General features: G+C 42.4%; 1 protein-coding gene across 1 annotated transcript in view; it reads left to right on the plus strand.

Moving 5' to 3' along the window:
* Positions 1-18,129, plus strand: part of HS6ST3 (heparan sulfate 6-O-sulfotransferase 3) — a 306,619-nt gene extending 288,490 nt beyond the window's left edge. Inside the window, exon 2 of the mRNA XM_055702808.1 lies at positions 12,360-18,129. Coding sequence (XP_055558783.1) covers positions 12,360-13,065 — 706 coding nt within the window. The 3' untranslated portion in view covers positions 13,066-18,129. The remainder of the gene's footprint in view (positions 1-12,359) is intronic.
* Positions 18,130-20,306: the final 2,177 nt, after the last annotated feature.

Below are 20,306 nucleotides of genomic sequence, written 5' to 3' on the forward strand. Positions count from 1 at the left end.
GATGTCAGAATTAATAAAGTCTTGAGGCAAAGCTTAGAGAGAATAAATTTATGTACTTTCAAAGGATTTTCAATTACTGGGCTTTTTTATTGTTAATTACTCTATTAATTAAGCATAATTAACTGTACTGATTCAAAATGCATTGCAGTGAAAAATCCCACAGAACTTTGATCTGAGCATCCCAGATTTGGAGGAGACCATCTGCAACGGAGCTATTGGAAATCAGAGACAGCTCAGTTAGGGAGGGAGCCATGATACACGCCACTTGTGTCACAAACTGGTTTCCAATGAAGCCAGCTGTAGAGGACCACTGGTGATGCCCGTGCGTCTTGTCTTACCTAGCCAAGGCATAAAATGGGATAGCAACAGCTCCTTCAAAAAGGAGGAAGAGGATGAAAGTAAGCATTGTGGTTAAATTCAACGTAGATATTTTTGCTCTGTTTCAGACCTAACAAAGTCTAACTGAAGAAATATAAATGTCAGAAGATTTAAGGGACTGTCTACATTTTGTTTCGTCAGGGGCTCTTTGAAACTGAACCTTACCAATCAGGTGTATTCTTGCAAGAGCCAGGACTTTTGTAGTAACAGATCTCTCATAATTCTGCATGAAAGTATGTAGGGGTATTTTTTCTTTATAAATGTGACAAAAGGCTTTATGTTGTTTAGGCTACTGAACAAAAGTCAGGAGTTCTGTGTCCCCGTTTCTTTGCATCAGAGCTGGAGGAGTGCCCAGTCACCCAGGAGAGACTCCTGAATCAGGGACTTGCTCTAACCTTGCTGGCAGCTGCTCAGAGACTGCAACCTGATAGTGAGGAAGGTTTTGTGGCTTGTCTTGTGCGCATAAAGGATATTTTATGAATCCTGTTGTGCTAAACTGTTGCTCGTGATTGTAGGCATCCGACTTGGTCAGGAGGGTCCCTTCCCAACCTGGTTTCTGTAACTCTTGGGGGCTAAGTTGACAAAACGAGCTCGAACTGCAGGTCCCTCATGCTGTACTGTCTCCAGGTTTGCTTGTCCCTTGCCTGTCATCACCTTTCTTTTCTCTGCCCTGCCCTTGTTTTCTGCTGCTGCCTGACGCTGTGGGTCATCCCCTTAGCTTGTCTCCCCTTAGTCATAACATCTCTCTGAGAAAGGCAAATTCAGTACTTCCTCCCCAAGCTGGGACTAGAGGCAGCTCTGGGAGGAGGCAGGTAGCGCAGCAGTGCAAATACGTCCTTATTTCATTTTCCCTTCTGTGCAGCGGCACAGCGAAGGCAGAGATAGGAGAAGCAACATTTTTGTGTAAAGATGTCACCTGTGCCCCAGATTTGCGCGGTTCTTTTGAGACACAGCAATGATCTGTGCACAATAGGGATGCGATAGAATGGGGGCGATGTGAGCAATGGATTCCTCCTTTGCCAGTCCTGGCCACAAAGGATTTATTATTCTCTCTGGTGCAAAGCTCTCGCATACAGTATCTTTAAAGAATCTTACAAGACACTGTGTATCTATTGCATTTGAATAGTATTTCCTCCCACGTGTGTTCACACACCGTTTCGTACAAGGTACAAAGCTTTTATTGTGCATGTGCTTGATAGAAGAATCAAATTCTTATTATTTGATTTATTATTGCATTTTATATTTATATTTCTTTCAGCAAGGCTCTTCAAGATTTCAGCAATTTAAAGAACACTTAGAACAACCGAGCTTGATACAATTTAGGCAAAGAACAAAAATCTCTGGAGGGAACTTTGTTAGATTTGTGTCTCATCAAGAAATGATTTACAATTTGTATCAAGGTTGTTTGATGGAAAGTGGCAGGTTTGTTTTTCCATCAAATCGCCTAATCTGTACATTTCTATTCCAGACCACTCTCAAATAAATTGTCATTTCCTCGTCTTAACCGTTCCCTGTGTTCTCACATGCAGCAAAGCTGGGGACGCCATTCTCCTCCTTTGGGCTGAGACACGTAAATACCCAGCATCTGTCTCTAGCAGGAGAAGGAAAATTCATCTTCAGTAAAGTATTTGGTAGAGTGGCATCTGCAAAGTTATTATACGATCCAGAAGACATGAGGCTGAGCATAAGAATTTTCTGGTGGACAAGAAGCTGGTAACAAAGCGGGACATGCTGAAGGAGGAACTTTCATGTTAAATGAAAAGTTATTAATGAATTTCCTCAGGGCTGGTCTTAGCTCTGATCCTATTTCATGTTTTCATTAACAATGTTGGCACAAAAAAGCTGAAGTATGTTAATGGAATTTGCTTAATGACCTTGAGGATTTCAGTAAAACAGCTGGAATTAAGTTTGGTAGCACAAAGTGGAGATCATGTGTTTGAGGCCAATAGAAACAGATTTCCTCTCTCAGCTGAGGGCTTACCAGCCGAAACGGGGGGAGCAGACAGACCTCTGTATATTAGCCCAGTAACACAGCGAGCATGAGTTTCCAGAGTTATGCGGCCCCACAGAAAAATCAGAAAAATGAATGCAATGTGAGGGTGTATCACAGAATACATCGCCAGTGGAGATAAGAGGTATTTATTGCACAAAGCACCTGTGAGGCCTCATGTGAAATTTGCCCAGTTCCTAGCCATATATAGTGAAATGGGAGGTTGTGCAAGTTCAGATGCCAGGGAAGGAATGCTTGAATGGTCGACAACCAGAACCGATCTCAGGAGCTTCCAGCTCATCTTACTTTTGTGAGCCTCCTATCAAAAGCTAGCATGGAGTGCTGAGACATTGGAAAACTCAGGGTGCACCTCTGAGTGAAGTGATCCAAGTGTGACCCGAAGGTTTTGGGGAACTGCAATGTGGTCACTTCTGGCTTGTCTTATCAGAAGAGACAATAACGACTAGTTCAGCTTCATGAAATGAAAAGAGAGAGATGTGATTGCTCTCTGATTTCCAACTTAAATGCTGTTTCCTCTTCTCTGATGTTACATTTCTAAATCCTCTTGATATATTTGCAGTGTTAACCCAAGAACCACTGGATGTAAGTAGAACGAAATCAGGTTTAGTCTGGGAATGAGACTCAGATTCCTAACCATGAGAAGCAATCTTTGCAAGCTCCTTTCAGTGGGAACAATGGCATAAAAAGGGTATTTCAAAATGGGCTAGGATGTTTTATGAAAGGAATACTAGAGTGCTGCTATGTGTGCTGCCAGGGAAGGGTACTCTGATGGCTCTCGGAGCCTCCTTTTGCTAAATAAATCAGCAGATCATGTTTTCTAGGTATCTGAGCATCCTTAGCTCTTACTGCTGTGTATTTTCTTCACTGGCAATGAGGCTGAGCTTACCTACATGTTTAAATATGGAGTTAGATACCTAACTTTTATGTTCTGTGTTTGAAAATTTATGCCTAAATCCTAACACACAGGAAAAACACATACCAGCTCAGAAAGCTCACACATTTTCATATGCTATTTGTGTGCATTTTCTAAAATACTGGGATTAAAACCATGGGTAGCTGCATCATTTCATTATTTTAGGAGCTGTTCAAGATCCAGACGTGGTACCTGTGAACAGAATTAATTTCTTTAGGGACATGTAGTTGCTACACTGTCTTCTCCAATTTCTAGAGACTGTATTGAACAGAGTGTCATTGAAATAAATATTCATGAAGCTGCTCAATAATTCAGGGTGTGCTGATTCAGAGCATTATAGCTCTAGTTAAAAATCACATATTAAAAAACCCCAACAATCTCATAAAAGGCAAGGCACGTTCCCTGTACTCTGCCTAGGGTAGCCGGGGAAGAACAAGGGAGGACAGGTGTGATCTAGTGGGCGTTGGTTTTCGTTTGATGTGTTTTCTGACAGGTCTGTACATTTGGTGACAGAAGACTGTGCATCGTCATGCAGAACCCATAGGGTAAGAAGGGACCTCAGGAGGTCTCTGGTCCAACTCCCTGCTCAGAGCAGGGTCACCACTGAGCGTGGATGGGATCGCTCAGGGCTCTGTCTAGTTGAGCCTTCAAAACTTCCAAGGCTGGAGGACCCATAGCTTCTTCGGGCAAAGCTTTCCAACGCTTAGTTATTCTCATAGTAAAAATTGTTTTCCTTTTATCCTGCCCTTTTTCAGTTTATGACCGTTGTCTCTTACTATCCCACCATGCACGTCAGTGAAAAGCCTGTCTCCATCTTCTCATTGATCTCTTATGTACTGGAAGGCTGCTGCTTGGTCCCCACCTAACATCTTGGACTGAAATACTTCATTAAAATCTGCATCTTCACAAATTTATATTCTCCTATGTCAAGAAAAAAAGTCTCAGCACTACCAGTTTCCTTTTGCAGCAATAGGTCCTGAGATCCATTTTCCTAAGGATTTTGAGGGGCATGTGTCAATGTGGTATGTAGAAAATGTGATTATTATTTTAATTTGTTATTTGTCACTTTAAAAAAGTAAAAAAATCACAGGTCCTAAATCCAAAAGCCTATAATGTTTTAAAAGAAAGTTGTCAGCTTGCAGTCCCAGGCCAGTTGTGTTCATTCCCAAAGTATTTAAGAAAAAACAAGTATTTTTTTTTTTCAATATAGAACAGTGCTATTTTCACATAGCTTACCTAGTATCTCCCTCTTCTCATATCCTCACATATATTGAATTTGCCCTAGCTTCACTTCAAGGAAAATTAGACTCTTTAGGAGAAAAATTCCCAATGTTGTACATGCAGCATTTGTGTTGCCACAGATTCACTCTCTTTCTTCTACTCTTCTGGATTACCTTAAATCACTGCCATTAGAAGTTGTCAAGGACTGAGTGATCTCTAAAGACACTCTTTATCATCTGTCATTCTTTAATCAGGTGTGGGACACTAATCTTCAGACCAACAGCCACGTAAAAAAATAAAATAGCACTGTAAAGCTTTCCTGAGGTTTTCCTGATAGCATGGATACATAATTTAATCAGATCTTTCAGAGGACTTTTTTAAAGAAAAAAGGGCTTGCAATTTCTAAATAGAAAAATAGGGAGTTTTATAATGAATCCTAAAGCAACGGGTTACTGTAAAAGAAGCTGAAGTTGGTGACAGGGAGTATTCCTCCTAACATGCAACAAAATGTGAGGTTTCACATTTCTTCAGTGCCCAAACACCACATTTCTCTTGCCTGTATAACAGACTGTGTCATCACAAGTAACTTCCTGAGCCTTTGCTTTCCAGAACCAGAAATATAAACCCAGCTGTCTGACTCCAAGCCCTCCCACTATCTCACTGATACACTGATATATCAGCAAGGACAACAAAATTATGGCAGACAGTTTTTCTAACTGCTGGTTTGGAGATTTGTGTGAAATAATACGAAACTTACTTAAGAACTTACTTTGGGAATGCTCCAGCTCTAAAAGCATGCTTAGAAAGAGATTTCCTAATCTGACTGGTAGATTTTAAGAAAAAAAAAGTCATGAAACAAAGGTTCTCACTCATTACAAAATGTTACGTGCCTGGTCAGTTTTGGAGGTTGGCATGAAGTTTGCACTCTGTGAATGCGTCCATTCAGGCAGGGAGTCTTTGACTCCAGGCGTGGGATTTACCTTGCAGACGGAGACACCTGTATATAGGTACCTACAATGTAGACATCTGCAAGTTAGCAGGTATCTAAGCTCCCATTGTGGTCAAAGTACACAGTGCATTAGCCTGGAGAGGAGGAGGCTCGGGAGGGACCTCGCTCCCTGCAGCTGCCTGGCAGGAGGCTGTAAGCAGGGGGAGTCGGTTCCTTCTCCCAAGTACAAGTGACAGGACAAGAGGAAACGGCTTCAGGTGGCACCAGTGAAAGTTTAGAGTGGGTAGTAGGAAAAATACCTTCACTGAAAGGGTGGTCAAGCATCGGAGCAGGCTGCCCAGGGAGGTGGTGGAATCACCATCCCTATAAGTGTTTAAAAAACATGTGGATGAGGGGCTTAGAGGCATGGTTTAGTGGTGGGCTTGGCAGTTCTGGGTAAACGGTTGGACCTGATGATCTTAAAGGCCTTTTCCAACCTAAACGATTCTATGATTCTATATAGTGACTATGATACAGCTCATGACAGAGCTGACACCTCCCCATTGCCAGCTGCATCCCTCTCCGGACACACACCACTGCGTGTGCTGGGGAGCTGCCCACTGGCTTCAGAGGTTGCTTCAACATAGAGCTTATATGTAGACCACTGCGTTTAGGTGTCTTACCCTGCAAGTAGTATCCAGTCTTTCTCTGAGCAGACATGTCGTACAGATTTAGCTGCATTGAATGTCACTGGCGTAACGAAAAGGGTAGTTAACCAAGAAAAGCTTGTGGGCAGTTTGGAAATAGGAAACGGTGGCCAGCTTTTTTCTAGTTGGATTCAGAGCCATGAGACAAATTCTCAGAAGAATAAAGAGATATATCTAGAATTTTGTAATTTTGTACCTCAAAGTGCAATGTTGTTGGTTTTTTTTAAAATAACTCTGCTGAAGTCAATGGCAAGTTCTTCTTTAATGTGGAGTGCCTCTAGGACATTACAGCCACTGTTTTAAGCAAGCACAGCGCTCATCATCCTGGTTAAAAACAGCAGAAGTGGTGGGTGCTCAGATCCTCTTGACAAAACAGCCAAGTGTGTTTCCTACATGCTGAATGAGTGATGTATATGGTAAGAGTGGATAAACATTGACTTCTTAATGGTGACTGCTGTTCTTTCAGTTAAAAGCTTGTAAAGAAACCCATAAAAACCTGAGAAGGCAGCTAATAGTATTAAGGTCACACATTTCTAAAGCATGTCTTAGAAACCGATTCCCATCACAGTGGTTCAGCATCCTGTGACAGATGCTAAGCTTCAGAAAACTATGTGCTGTTGCTACATCATCTTGGGCTAGCGAGACTTCATCTGTCTGGCTTGGTGGGTAAGCTGAACGATGCTTCCTGCAGTCAGATGGACATGCTTATAATTTGTGCATTTTCGTAGCTTCTTTGTTACAGTACTGTTTATCTGAGTAAGAAGTATACAGTCAGTTCTTGTTACATTGGGCAGGTTACCTGTAAATTAAGCACAACGTAGATGCAGTGACACTGCACAGTAATGCTGCCAGCCATGAGCTGATACATCTGCATTACACTAGGGTGACTTTGACCAGTTCAGATCAGCCCAAGAATATTTCTTTGCTTTCTGCCTCCCCACACTGTCCTTGTTGCATGCTGTTATTTGCTCCTTGTTCATATATTGCATTGTCCTTATTTTTGTTTTGTTTACACTCTTCTCTTCACCGTTATCCACACTGATGATACTTTGCCTGAAGAGGGGTTGCTGACTGGTGGTGAACTCCGTTACTGCCTTTGAGAATGTGGGCTTCAGGATAAAACTGGGAAGCATAAGGCTTTTGTTCAAATAATGCAGATCCTTCTTAACCCTTTGTCTTGCCACAACCTCTGTTGTTAGCAGAAGAGTGCTGCCAGGCTGGCTTTTGCTGGGGTTTCAGAACTTTCCTCGGAAGACCCCTCGATTCCAGGATTAAAGCTGCTAACTTCTTGTCTCAACTTGGGTCATAAACTTGATCGGGGCTTTTATTTTCACTGCTACCAGAAAAAGCCAGAATGTGAGTGGTTTTATGATGCACCTGGGTTTTTCAGATGTTTTGGGTTTTCTTTCTTCTTTCTGTTAGCGTCTTCCAGAATATTCTCCAGTGAATCTTTTTCTCCACCTCAAATATTCCTCCGTCTCTGCGTCGGCTGCTGTGAGTGTGCTGTTCTCCTTTTATGAAGCTCATCAGTCTGCACGTAAGGTCCTGCCTCATGCTTTCAAAGATGAGGGAATAGCTTTTTTTTTTCTCCTCTCCGAGCCTCTGAGTGCTGCTTGAGCTCTCCTTGTGCCGGCTGTTCCACATGAGAGCGGCAATGACAGAGAAGATGCCATTCATCCTTCTTCCCCAGGAGGCCCTACAGGATGTTTTTGTTCTCGATGTGCGGTGATCCTTCACGTATTTAGTAAATCTCCTTCAGCTGGGACGTCTGTTCCATGGTGATAGAAGAGGCAAAATGCCCTGGTTTGGGATCACCTCCACTAACAGCAGAGTCTGCTCCTCTGAAATTAATTTCTAAACCAGAGCAATACTATTGAAGGATTAATGTAAGATTAGAGTATTTATATTAAAATACATTATAATGTGAAAGAAATATATGTTCTTAGGTTATAACTAGAAGCTCATTTTAGCTGTTTTGTTAAAGGTTTTCTTTGCCTAATGCTAGTGAAGAGACTGCATTCCACACGAGTGGGACTAGAGCCTTCTGAATTCCTAAGTGCTTTTGAATTCTAGTGTAAACAGTAGTGTGCAGCCCATGCTTCACACCACTGCTTGTTGAGGCCCTTGCGTGGATCATTAGGCCCTTGCCCTGACCATCACGTTGCTTAGCATCTGTCTAAAAAATCAGCTATCCCATAGTGGCAACTTTGATAACCCATTAATTTCAGTGCTTCAAGCTCCAAAGGAGATCGTTTAATCTGGGGAAGTTGTATGAAATTTCCTCTCAGGAGGAGGTAACATCGTGACTAGTGGGCTGCTGTCATTTGAAATGTAACCTAAACTGTTTGTACATGTCTATGTGTTTATATAGACAGCCACAAGATATATTGGCAAATACATACTATATGTTTACTATGATTTTTCTTCCATTGACAACTGCAGCTTATGGCCAGATTCTGATGTAATTTTTTACACACACATACATGCACACGCTAATATAGCTATAGATACAGATGATACAGTTATACATACACGTACAGATATAATTTGTACGGGATTTAATTAATTTGGAATGTTTTGTTTAAACATCTTCTCATTGACGTGCCAGCATATTCTGCTTGGCTAGCCTTTAAGCACTGAGGCTGTGACAGCAGTTTGAGTAATCAACGATGGGAGTCCTTTGAAATGGAGCCAATAAGTTTGTGATGAGTTTGCTTTGTCAAACAGGGTTACAGAAGTTATCGCTTAGTTCTTGGCTGAGATTTCCCACAGTGGGTAGCTGCAGAGCTTAACATAGCCGTGTAAGCACGAGCATGGGTGATGCAAGGGGGTCATTGACACCGACAAGAACAAATGCATTCAGAGTGGCTCAGGCATGTTCAGTATGTAGCTGACTTGGTGTTCTTTTACTGAACAGTGAAGAAAGAAGAGACTGAAGGCCATCCCCAGTTTCATGTTTTTATGAACTGTTTCTTGTCTTCATTATGAGCTGACTCCTCAGCCGTTCCTAGCGTGATTGAACGCTGTGTATTAGGCACTGAGAGCTCTGCAATGCTGCTATATTTAATCCATAAATGTCAACATTTGAAAATTTCCTAAGATAATTTTTATAATATTCCAACTGAAACAAGTGTGCGTGACCTATGCATTTTTTATGTATATCATTATTCTAGAGACATGGCATCCTTTTCCCTGAAAGAAAAATTTGTGCCATGACTTCTCTGCAGCGTACCCCAGTCTTCTGTGTAGCATGGTAACAGTGTCATCTGGACAGTGCCCAGGATCAGATGGAAGAAATCTCGAGGTCTTCTGACCTCAGATAGGTTAAAAGGGTAACGGAGAGTCATGAACAGAAGGTTACACAGAAGGTTGGAAACTGAATGGGGTGGGCATGGCTGCACTCAGTTATTAGTGCCTCGGTAACTACGTTTGTGTCAGGCTGCTGTTAAAGGATGTCTGCCAAATGAGGAAGCATTCTATTGATAACACAAGAAGGCAACACTCTGAAAGTTGCACAGCCAAGAAGCAAATTAATCAGGATAGTGAAAACAGATGCAGAAGTCAAGTAGTCGTCACAAGGAGGAACAGCAACAGACGTGAAAATTTCTTGCCCAGTCTGTGTAAGGGAAGCTGAGGATGTTATACTAAGATGCGCTGCTCTCATTTCCCTGCATTTGCTTCATACTGCTGTTTATTGCACATTTACATATCCAGGGATGAAATGGAAATGATTGATGCAAAGGAGGTATTTCTGTTAATTGTTGCTGCTCTGAGTCATGCCTGATGGACTGCTAGAGATGGGTGAAGAAAGACAGAACTATTATTAGAGGTGTAAATAATTGTCAAGAGCAACTTTTAAACCCATCTGTTACAACATACCAACATCCAAAATTTTATGATGAGGGGAGGGACAGCAATACAAGGACTAAGCCAACACCTCATCTCTGTCGATGTAGATGTTGGCAACTGCCTCTGAATTTTTGTCCATGTTTTTTCATTTCTTCTTCCTTGGAGCTTCAATCATTTTCTTTGACAACCCTACCAGTTCCTGCTGGATGTTGCAACAACAGTGTCTTATACTGAGAGCTAATGGGTGTTGGAGAGTTGGGCTGCTTTATCTGCACGCTAGTGAAATGTGTCCTCTTTTTGTCATTCTAGTTGGAAAGCAACTCTTAATGTGCTCTCTCATACATGCAGGATAGAGCCAAGATGAGGTGAACATCCAATCTGAGAAGGGAAAGCTGTGCCTGAAGTACTTAAAGACTGTGCTTTTTGTATTGGAACTATAATGCACAGCACACAGGATGATTTCTGGTACTTCCTACTCTGCAGGAGTAAAAGAGGGATTTTCAAAATATCTGTCGGTGAATAGCTGTGTGTTCCTTGGGTTTGCTGTTCATGTGGGCTGTGTAAGTAACCAAAGTGGTACAGTCTGGTCATGTGTGAGCAGAAGCCAGAAAACCCAAGAGGTAAATGGTTTTGGAAATATCATCCTGCAGAGTATCAACTGATGCTAGCACAAATCGTGGCTTCCAATGCAAGTGATTGATAGTGAAACTATATCCATGGCACTCCCTAGTTTATATCCTTCCAGCTGTAACCCTTCTGCTGTGAATTAATTCTTGAAACAGGTGTTTCCATTAGATTGTAGTTCAAGAAATGACCCTGCAGCAGAACATAGTCCATAGTTTGGCCTCATAACCTCATTCCAGAAAATATATTATAGATGCTGTAGGTGGAGAACTCAGAATGAAGGAGGACAAAGCATTCAGCCCTGTTTCTTTTTGCTTTGTCTGCACTGGGGAATATATCTGCATTTTCAGGAATATGTGGGGAAATGCCTTTTTTTATGACAAACATGGGGTTTGTGGAGAACTTAAGCGGACTCTTTAGTGGCAGAAAATGGGTGATATCTGAAAATTGTTTTGGAGATTGTTAAAAATGTTGAGATTTTTCGTTTAACTGGAGTTAGCTCGTGTATGAGATGGTCCTCACAAAGCGTTGGTTTGTTTACAGGGTAATTTGTCTTCAGCAAGCTTGCATTCTGCTTACTTGCTTCATACTTCTCTAGGCTCAAGAAAGTACTGAGATCAAGCTTTTCTTAAGAAATCTTAGGGCTCATGATTTATTAATGCATTGTTTGCAGTCAGATGAGTCATGCAGACTCATGGGTCTATTTTTGTACCAGACTGTGTGTTAATTTTAGTCATGAATCTTCTGCTGGTTATTCTAGTTGGCAGAAATCGTATTTTGGTTTTGCTTTGTCTTTATGATATCCCCCTGTAATTCAGGTGAGTTGTTATTGAATAAAACATTTCTCAGTAAAAAACCTCAATCTGTGAAAGCCTGCTTGAAGCATACTCAATTGCAGTCCATTTCAGATTGCCATAAATAGATGTACAAACTGAATTCAATAGCTAAAAGGTGAACTGACAAAGTGAGTTCTGCCATTATTTGCTCTGTTTCAAATCAATATTTCTTGGTGTCTCTTGTGTTCGTGACAGATGAGGCTGAATAATGATAATCTTTATATCAACAAATGCTTTTGTACTACACGATTATAACTAATTTCAATCAAGCACTTGTCTAAAATTAAGTCATATGAATGGATTTTGGATGTCTCATTATCTTCACTCCAACCCATTTAATAATAGGGTTCTTCTTACATAGGTGGTTCATGCCAGCGTTCCACATGGCATTATTTTTAGCACTTGCAGCATCCACATGAAATTGCTCATGCTTCTCTTATACATTTTGACCAAATGCTGTATGGATTATCATCTTATGCACCTATGTCTCAGTCCAGAAGAGAAGCTGCAAGATTATATACATCTCTTTACCCATTGTTTCTGATATTACTGAGGGCTGGCGTTTCAAAGCAGAGGGGAGTACACTCCAGTTAATTGGCTTCTACATAAAGTAACTACCACTGAACAGTTGCCAGGTCAAAGTAATTCTGTTTCTCTGATAGCTGATTATTTCCTTTCATATCTGTGTCTTTTCCCCAGTTTACCTTGTATTTCATTCACAGTACTTATGAAGCTTAAAGCTTTTTACTGTCTCAGAAGTAGTCACTTGAAGCGCCTACATTACATTGGAAAAAGTGAAGGGGGTGGTGGCAGTGGCTGGTAATCTTTTTACTGGAGAACAAAAAAGTGAAACCCACTGAATCTTAAAACTGTGTTTAATGATATATTTCAGGAACTTCTATTACATCACGATGCTGAGGGATCCGGTGTCACGGTACTTGAGTGAATGGAAGCATGTCCAGAGGGGTGCGACGTGGAAAACTTCCCTTCATATGTGTGATGGAAGAAGCCCAACACCAGACGAGCTGCCTACCTGTTACGAAGGAGACGACTGGTCGGGAGTCAGTTTACAGGAATTCATGGATTGTAGCTACAACTTGGCCAACAACCGCCAGGTGCGCATGCTGGCAGACCTCAGCCTGGTGGGATGCTACAACCTGACTTTTATGAACGAGAGTGAAAGAAATATGATTCTTCTCCAAAGCGCCAAGAACAATCTGAAAAATATGGCCTTCTTTGGGCTCACAGAATTTCAGAGGAAAACACAGTATCTCTTTGAGAGGACATTCAACCTGAAGTTCATTTCTCCATTCACCCAGTTCAACGTTACACGGGCCTCCAATGTCGACATTGGTGAGGACGTGCGGCAGCGGATAGAGGAGCTGAATTTCTTGGACGTGCAGCTGTACGAATATGCGAAGGACCTGTTCCTGCAGCGCTTCCAGTACTCCAAGCAAGAAGAACATCAGAAGAACCGGCTAAAGAGGCGCGAGGAGCGGCGGCTGCTGCGGGAGCAGAGAGCTCACCAGTGGCCAAGAGAAGAGGCAGTAGAAGTAGCCGTTACTGAAGACTATAATAGTCAGGTTGCAAGGTGGTGATGCTCCTCCATCTTTACAAACTGGTGAGAGGATCAGTGAGTTTGTGCAACATGGCTACCTGGGAATTAGCCATGGAAGGCCTACCACTTTAGTAAATGAGATCACGCCTGACAACTACCCCTCCTTGTCTCAGTTTTTCTTGTTTTCTGCCAGTGAGGAGAATGTATTTTTTTCTCAACAGGCATTGATTAGTGTTATTAAATGGCAGCAGAATACATTCCTGTCCAAAAAGACTTCCTTCAAAGCCCTAAGCTATGAGAATGTGTTGAAGAGAGAGCTATATCCTTTGCGTTGACAGATACAATCTGAGCTACCAAAACTTGCACAGACATGAATGAAAAATTGGGAAAAAATAACTAGTTTGGTTGCTCTGTGACATGAGAGCTGGTTTATTTCATACTGTCCTTTGCAACTGTAGTGTGTAGCTTTCTAGTGAATGAAATGGAGGAAAGCACATTGCCCTTCCAACTTCTACATGCTGTGTTTTAATTAAGGGAAGAATTTTCTGAGTTGATCGAAAAAAGACCTAGGAAGTGTGGGATTGGGGCATGGCTTGTTCTGTTCTGTTAGCCAGTAATCAGAGATGATTTGTACGCGAAGTGCTGGAAGGGTTAGCTGATTTCTCCACAGATGCTGAGAGCACCGCACCCAGCCAGATAGCAGCCGTCTTTCTGAGTGTGTGTGTGTGGCAAAGGGAAAGCCTTGAGAAATGAGGTTCGTGCGGCAGCTGGGCACCCGTCGCAGAGATTATCGCGTTGCAGGCAATGAAGTCAGCCTTCACATTCACAAAAGGTGAAGAGGGGCTAAGCAAACTACAGGGAAGAGGAAAGAGAGAGCAGGGAAAGCTTAAATATTAGTGTGACATTTTCCAGATTTGCTGTAAAAGCCTGGAGATATATTGTCTGTGAAGGTAGGCAGGTCTATGATACTGTCTGTTAAAATACATTGATGCCGAGTGAATACAATTTAAATTGGTTTTCTCTCTAACTACAGTAGTGGCTAGAAAAAAGACAGCTTTCATTTTTATAGGATACATAATGGATATGTGGAAAGTCTTGGTATTTATTACTCTGTATAAAGATTCTTTGTAAATTTATTGTTTTGATGATGAGAGATCTGTATCTGGTTTTCTTCCCTGTCTAGAAAAGGATTCAATGGGTTCTTCCTCCACACGTTACATTCTTGTGATGAAACTGCATCTATTTATTCCAAGATTTTATGTTGTTCCATTCGTAATAGTGAAATTTTAAAAAGAAGGTCCTGTGCACCACAGATTTTTGAGAGAGTTTTTTTCCTTCTTTTTCTGGCATAAATGTAAAGCATTAGGAGGAAATTTCTCTAAGTGCCTCACCATGGCTGCTAAATCAAAATGCTGAAAGTATATTATTGCATGCATGAATGGCTTTTACCTTACAGATTTGCTAATTAGAAATACCAGAGTACCTGATGTGGATGCACATTTCTCATTTATTTTCAAAAGTCAAGCTTTTTATCTGGTTGGTAAAAAAAAAGTAATGTGTTACAGAAAAAAGAGGCTGAATTTCAAAATTTGTCCCTTCATTTCCAAGTCTTATTTTTTAAGTGCATGCGTTGTCTTCTTTTCCTCTGACAATGCTGTTGCTACTTATCTATGCACAATATCAAAAATACAATCTATCGATCCTGTTGAGAGTTAATACATACAATAATACATTAAAAATGGAATATCATAATGGCTATTAAGAAGTGAAGAGGGCTACCGGGATGATGCCTCATTCTCAATGTAGTTTTTTAGCAATATGTTGCTTTACCCCTGATTGTCAATGTGCTGCTTTTGGGGTGAGTAGCAGTGGGTTTTGGTCCCTAATGTCTGTTCCACTGGTGCATCATGTGCATCTCCTCCCACCTCCACATTCAGAAGGGAGAATGCAGGACCACAGATTGTTATTCTTCTGCCTGAGCAAGGGATAACTGCCTTAGAGAAGAGTGAGGAGCTCTCTAGACCCTGGACGGTACTGCTTGGATCTCCATCACCTGGAAGAGGCACTTAGACACCTCGCTCACACATGGACACCTACCTTCAGAGATTTAAATTGAAATGTTTCTAGTCTAGGATGGAAGCTCTCTCTGGATGTCCTGGCTGCAGGACAGCAAGGCCATGAAGAGCTAAGCCTGATCAGTATTATTGCACCTTTAGCGCGGTGCAGGTAATTTGTAGTGAGCTGACATCTTACCCTCTGGCACAAGGGCTTCAGGCTGGGCTGGCCCTGGCCCTGCGGAGGGAAGGATCTTTCTGGCTGGTGATGCAGGGACAATAGGACCTGCCACATCTCCCCAATCCTGGGTCCATTGCTACGTCTTGCTGCAGACCCCACAGCAAGAGTGGGGAAGGATGCCTTTGGCACCTGATACTCTGTGCCCAGAATTTGCAGGTGTGCCCCTTGTTTCCATGAGCACAGGGGGCTAGGGGTGCCTGGGGGACACCAAAGGACCCCACAACAGAGGCAGAGGCAGGGTGGGCAGTGGTGTGGGACATGCATGAGAGGCAGGTCTGGCAGACAGGTTGCGGGGGCTTGGCAGGAGGCAAGGCTGGGCAGGAGAGAAGCCAGCCACACGGGAGGAAAGATGCAAGGCCAAATTCACATTAAGGAGGAAGGTAAGCAAAGGACTAGAATCAGTCCCAGCCCATCTTTTGTTTTAAAGCATCCCTTCTTTTTCTTCCTAAGCACAAAAGTAGGATCCCTTTTCTTGTGTCCCTGCCTCTTTCCCCAGCGGGCCACCTCTCTGTACTGCTCATGGCAATGAGGGCCTCGTTTTTTCATGGAGAAAATGCAGTATTAGCTTTTCAGGGAAGAGGAGACAGAGCTCAGAAATGGTCCCCGGGAGCCTCACCAGTGACTCAGTTTCAGCTGTCTAAGCACACCAGCCATTTTCCAGACTATTCCTTCTGCCCGACACAAAACAAAGCCTAATGAGGAAAATCAAAGCGGTCTATGGGCAGTTTACATTTGCTTTAATAGTTTGGCAATACCTTAATATAATGCCTAACCTTTTCATCAGTCATTTCCCAGGAGACAACATTAGGGTCCTGAAGAGCTGTTAATGTGCTGTGCCATCTATGTTAATGGGATTTGCCTTAACACTTGGGATTTAGTTAAAATTTAAGTTGTTTGGTTGGGTTTATTTCCCTGGAGCCTGTGTAGTGGTAGCCCTGGTTGTGCAGTAGCTGAGGCAGGGGGGCAGCCAGCAGCTGAGAGCTTGCCCAGAGTCCCTGGGACTGGGGGACCTGGTACCAACAATACTGTTTTTCTTCGCAGAATTTCCTGACACACGACAAATAAAGCAGTTTGGAAATATTTTCAGGCTGATTTCTAAGACACAGGCTTGCAGCTTTTTTCCTCTTGGGCATTCCACCTGAAATAATGTAACGCAAAAGCAAAATAAAGGCCCTGGATCATATCTCTGTTATTCCAAGTTTTCATTGCTCTGACAGCACAGACTTGCACTGGCTCATATAAGATCGGAGCGCGGCATGTTTCTTTCAAAACCTTCATAAGCAACAATGCTATAGGATTTCTGTCCATCTTCCTGGCATTATTTTGTTGCTTAAACAAGGCAATTTGGCTTCTGCTACTGTGGTGCTGAAACAAATCTCATTCTTTTGTAATGGAGATGTACTTGCTAATCTCTCCCATCACCTCCTCGGCACTGGCTGCCTTTTCCAGCTATAATTCACTGTAGGCTTGGAGCAGACAGAGAAACATGCTGTGTCGTTAAAACTTGTTCCCAGTAATCTGATGTCTACTTCAAGAACTCGGCCTGTTGCCTATGGGCCGTGCTTTATTAAGGAATGAAAATTTGTCCTCTCTTCCCCACTCATCATTGCTAACAATAAAAAGCTTTTTCACTATGGGGAAAGAAAAGAAAACACCTTTTCTGATGCGGGGTATTCTTCACTGCGGTTGTGTTAATAGTGAGGCTGCAATAGCCCTGCTAGGCATTCTACCCAATATGCGGTAGTTATTTGCAGTTCACTAAAAACAGATGTATAGAACAAAAAAGTGATGGAGGTCAGATCCAGGGCCAAACTTCCTAACTGCAGCATATCCGCTCAACCAAACCAAACGGCAGGTCACATCACCTTTACATCTGGAGATGTTTCAGATTTGATGTCCACTGCTAAACCAGGAGTTTTTTCAAGCTGGCCTTCTCGTTAACACATGCTTTATTCTGCAGTAGTGGGTTCTTGTTTCCCACCTGCAGTCTTCTACCAGTTACAAGCACTGATGTTATAAAACTTATCTTACTGGCACTTTTTTTCCCCTCTGTTGCTGTTCCCTTGATATATGTAGAATTATTCTTTTTCAGTCTGGGATAAGGAATATCTTGTTTCCAGGCTGGTGGAGACTACCCCATACGAGACGAACAATCACAATAAAATCGCTCTGCTGGAGCAGATTGCTGTATCCTCCCTACATGTGGCAAAAGCATACTCGGAAAAGGTACCCAGTTTCCAATGAAACACTTCTTTCAGTCTGGTTCTTGTAATACTTTCTTTGTTGATACTTTGTGGAGGGTGATGAGTTTCATAGCCTACAATGTCCTTGGCTTTCTTCTTGACCATATCACTAGCTCTGTGATTTCAAATAAATGTTGGAAGTGAGAAAAAAAAAAATCAAGAGTGCCCATCAGTTGCTATATTTAAGATGAAGGGGTAAATCAATAGGCTGTAAATTACTTTCTTATTTAGGAATTTTCCTTCTGTTTATGTGCAATAATGTGTGTGAACTCTGCTACTAAGAGATTGTATTGTGAGTAACCATATCTACTTTTATTCCTATTTACAAGATAGTTTGTAGATATAGGGATTTTCATTGATGTAAAGCACAATTTAATGAATTATTTAATGTGTTTAACCATTGTGATGTCAAAAGCAATTGTTTTCATATATTTATTTATTGGTGGTTTTCTGTAAAATGATGCTCATTAAGAAATCTGTTAAAAATGAAGAAATTTTGTTGAGTATTGTTGGGTCCATATTTATGAGAAACAAATAAACATTGTTCGCGTTTTTGAAACACTAAAGATTCCATCTTATCTACATAGCCATAAAATGACTAAAAACGCCCCTGTCAGGCCAGTTTCAAGCATTAGTAGAGGTCTGACATAACCATAATTACATTTTATTAACAAAATGTACATGGTGGAAAAAGCATGTTGATATAACTTACTGTTTAGTCATGTTGGGCCCAATACCAAATCTTCTGATTCCAATTGATTTTGCTGGGCTTGATCTCAGATTGAATTAAGACGGGAGAGTCGAGACTTGAACAGTCACCAGCACTAACTGAAGTGACCTTGGTGTCAGAATTTCTATACTTGGATTGAATTAAGACTTAAATATGCAAATAGTGGTAGTGAATTCATTGAACTTCGTTTCTACTCCAGCAGCACTGAGAACCAATCCAAACTCTCACGAGAATAATCTCACGAGCTGCTGTGGGGAAGGATGGGTAGCTGCAGTCTGTTGCCGCACTGTTAGCCTTGTGTGCATGTCCTTGTATCTTCTGAGGGTACATGGACCTTGGGAGGAGCTGATCGCTTATTCAGCCACACTATTACACGTAAGTGTGTGAATACAGTGAACTGGGGCAGTGACGGGAGCATGGAGGAGCATGGACAGACTTCAGTGAGGCGGAAACACTGACCTGTATCTTAGAGTAACTGAGGGCCTCTGTTAGGTCTGCTTCTTCCAAGAGGAGTCCAGGCTCCTGTTCCATAACTGTTTTTCACATTTCTTGATTTTCCCAACAACAAGCCTTGCAGACATGCTGCATCCCTGGAGGTGAGCCTGGTTAAAAGAGAAGGCCATGCTGTGGCAAATTAGGATGCAATGACCCTGGCCAACACCTTTTTGATTAAAGTTGACTGACCTCTGCTAAGTGCTGTGGAAAGCTATACTAATGGAGAAAAAAATAAATATATATTCAGCCTGCATGAGAAAGTGTTCTTTGAAAACAACAAAGACAGCGTTTGATGAGGGTAGCAAAAGAAGAAAGCTTTCAAAGGTTCCGGTTAGTTTTGTTTCCTTAATTGTTCTTCACAGCACCCTAGACAAACAGCTACTGTTTAAAAAGCCCCATTGCAAGCAGGGGCTGTATGAGCCTATAGCAATCGGTACCTCTCTGGAACTGATTTTCATCTCAGTCTCCTGTTTTTTTACTTCTCTACCTCCATTCACTTCAACAGTAAATTCATCTGCACTGCTGGTTTGCTTTTGAAGTCCTCATATACGAAGACTTTGGTTAGCTCTGTACATTAGGGAGTGTTTTGACTGTCTAAAGCTTGACGATGGTGGCGAAAGGGTTGAGTGTTTATGGGTAAGAATGAAGGGGAAGGCCAACGAGGCAGATATACTGGTGGGAACCTGTTACAGGCCACCCAACCAAGATGAAGAGGCAGACAAAATATTCTATAAGCAGTTGGGAGAAGTCTCACAGTTGCTAGCCCTTCTTCTCGGGGGGGAATTCAACTTAACAGCTGTCTGCTGGAAATACAATGCAGCAGAGAAGAAACAGTCTAGAAGGTTCCTGGTGTGAGTGGAAAATAAATTCTTGACACAGCTGGTGAGTGGGCCAACTAGGAAAGGTGCCATGCTGGACCTGTTGTTTGTGAACAGAGAAGGACTTCTAGGAGATGTGACAGTTGGAGGCTGTCACCGGTGTAGCGATCATAGATAGTCCTGCTTGACTAACCTGATCTCCTTCTACAGCAAGGTGACCAACTTATTGGATGAGGGAAAGGCTGTGGTTGTAGTTTGCCTGGACCTTAGCAAAGCCTTTGACACCATCTCCCACAGCATTCCCCTGGAGAAACTGGCTGCTCATGGCTGGGACAGGTGCGCTTTTTGCTGGGTTAAACACTGGCTGGATGGCCGGGCCCAGGGTGGTGGTGAATGTCGTTACATCCAGCTGGTGGCCGGTCACAGGTGCTGTTCCCCAGGGCTCAGTACTGGGGCCAGTTCTGTTTAGTATCTTTATCAATGATCTGGATGAGGGGATCGAGTGCGCCCTTAGCAAGTTTGCAGATGTGCAGGACTGTTGATCTGCTTGAGGGCAGGAAGGCTCCACACAGGGATTGGTGCCGGGTCCTGCACTGGGGTCACACCAACCCCACGCAGCGCTACAGGCTTGGGGAAGAGCAGCTGGAAAGCTGCCTGGTGGGAAAGGACCTTGGGGTGCTGGCTGACAGCCGGCTGAACA

The sequence above is a fragment of the Falco cherrug genome, chromosome 2, assembly GCF_023634085.1.
Source record: "Falco cherrug isolate bFalChe1 chromosome 2, bFalChe1.pri, whole genome shotgun sequence".
Lineage (NCBI taxonomy): Eukaryota > Metazoa > Chordata > Aves > Falconiformes > Falconidae > Falco > Falco cherrug.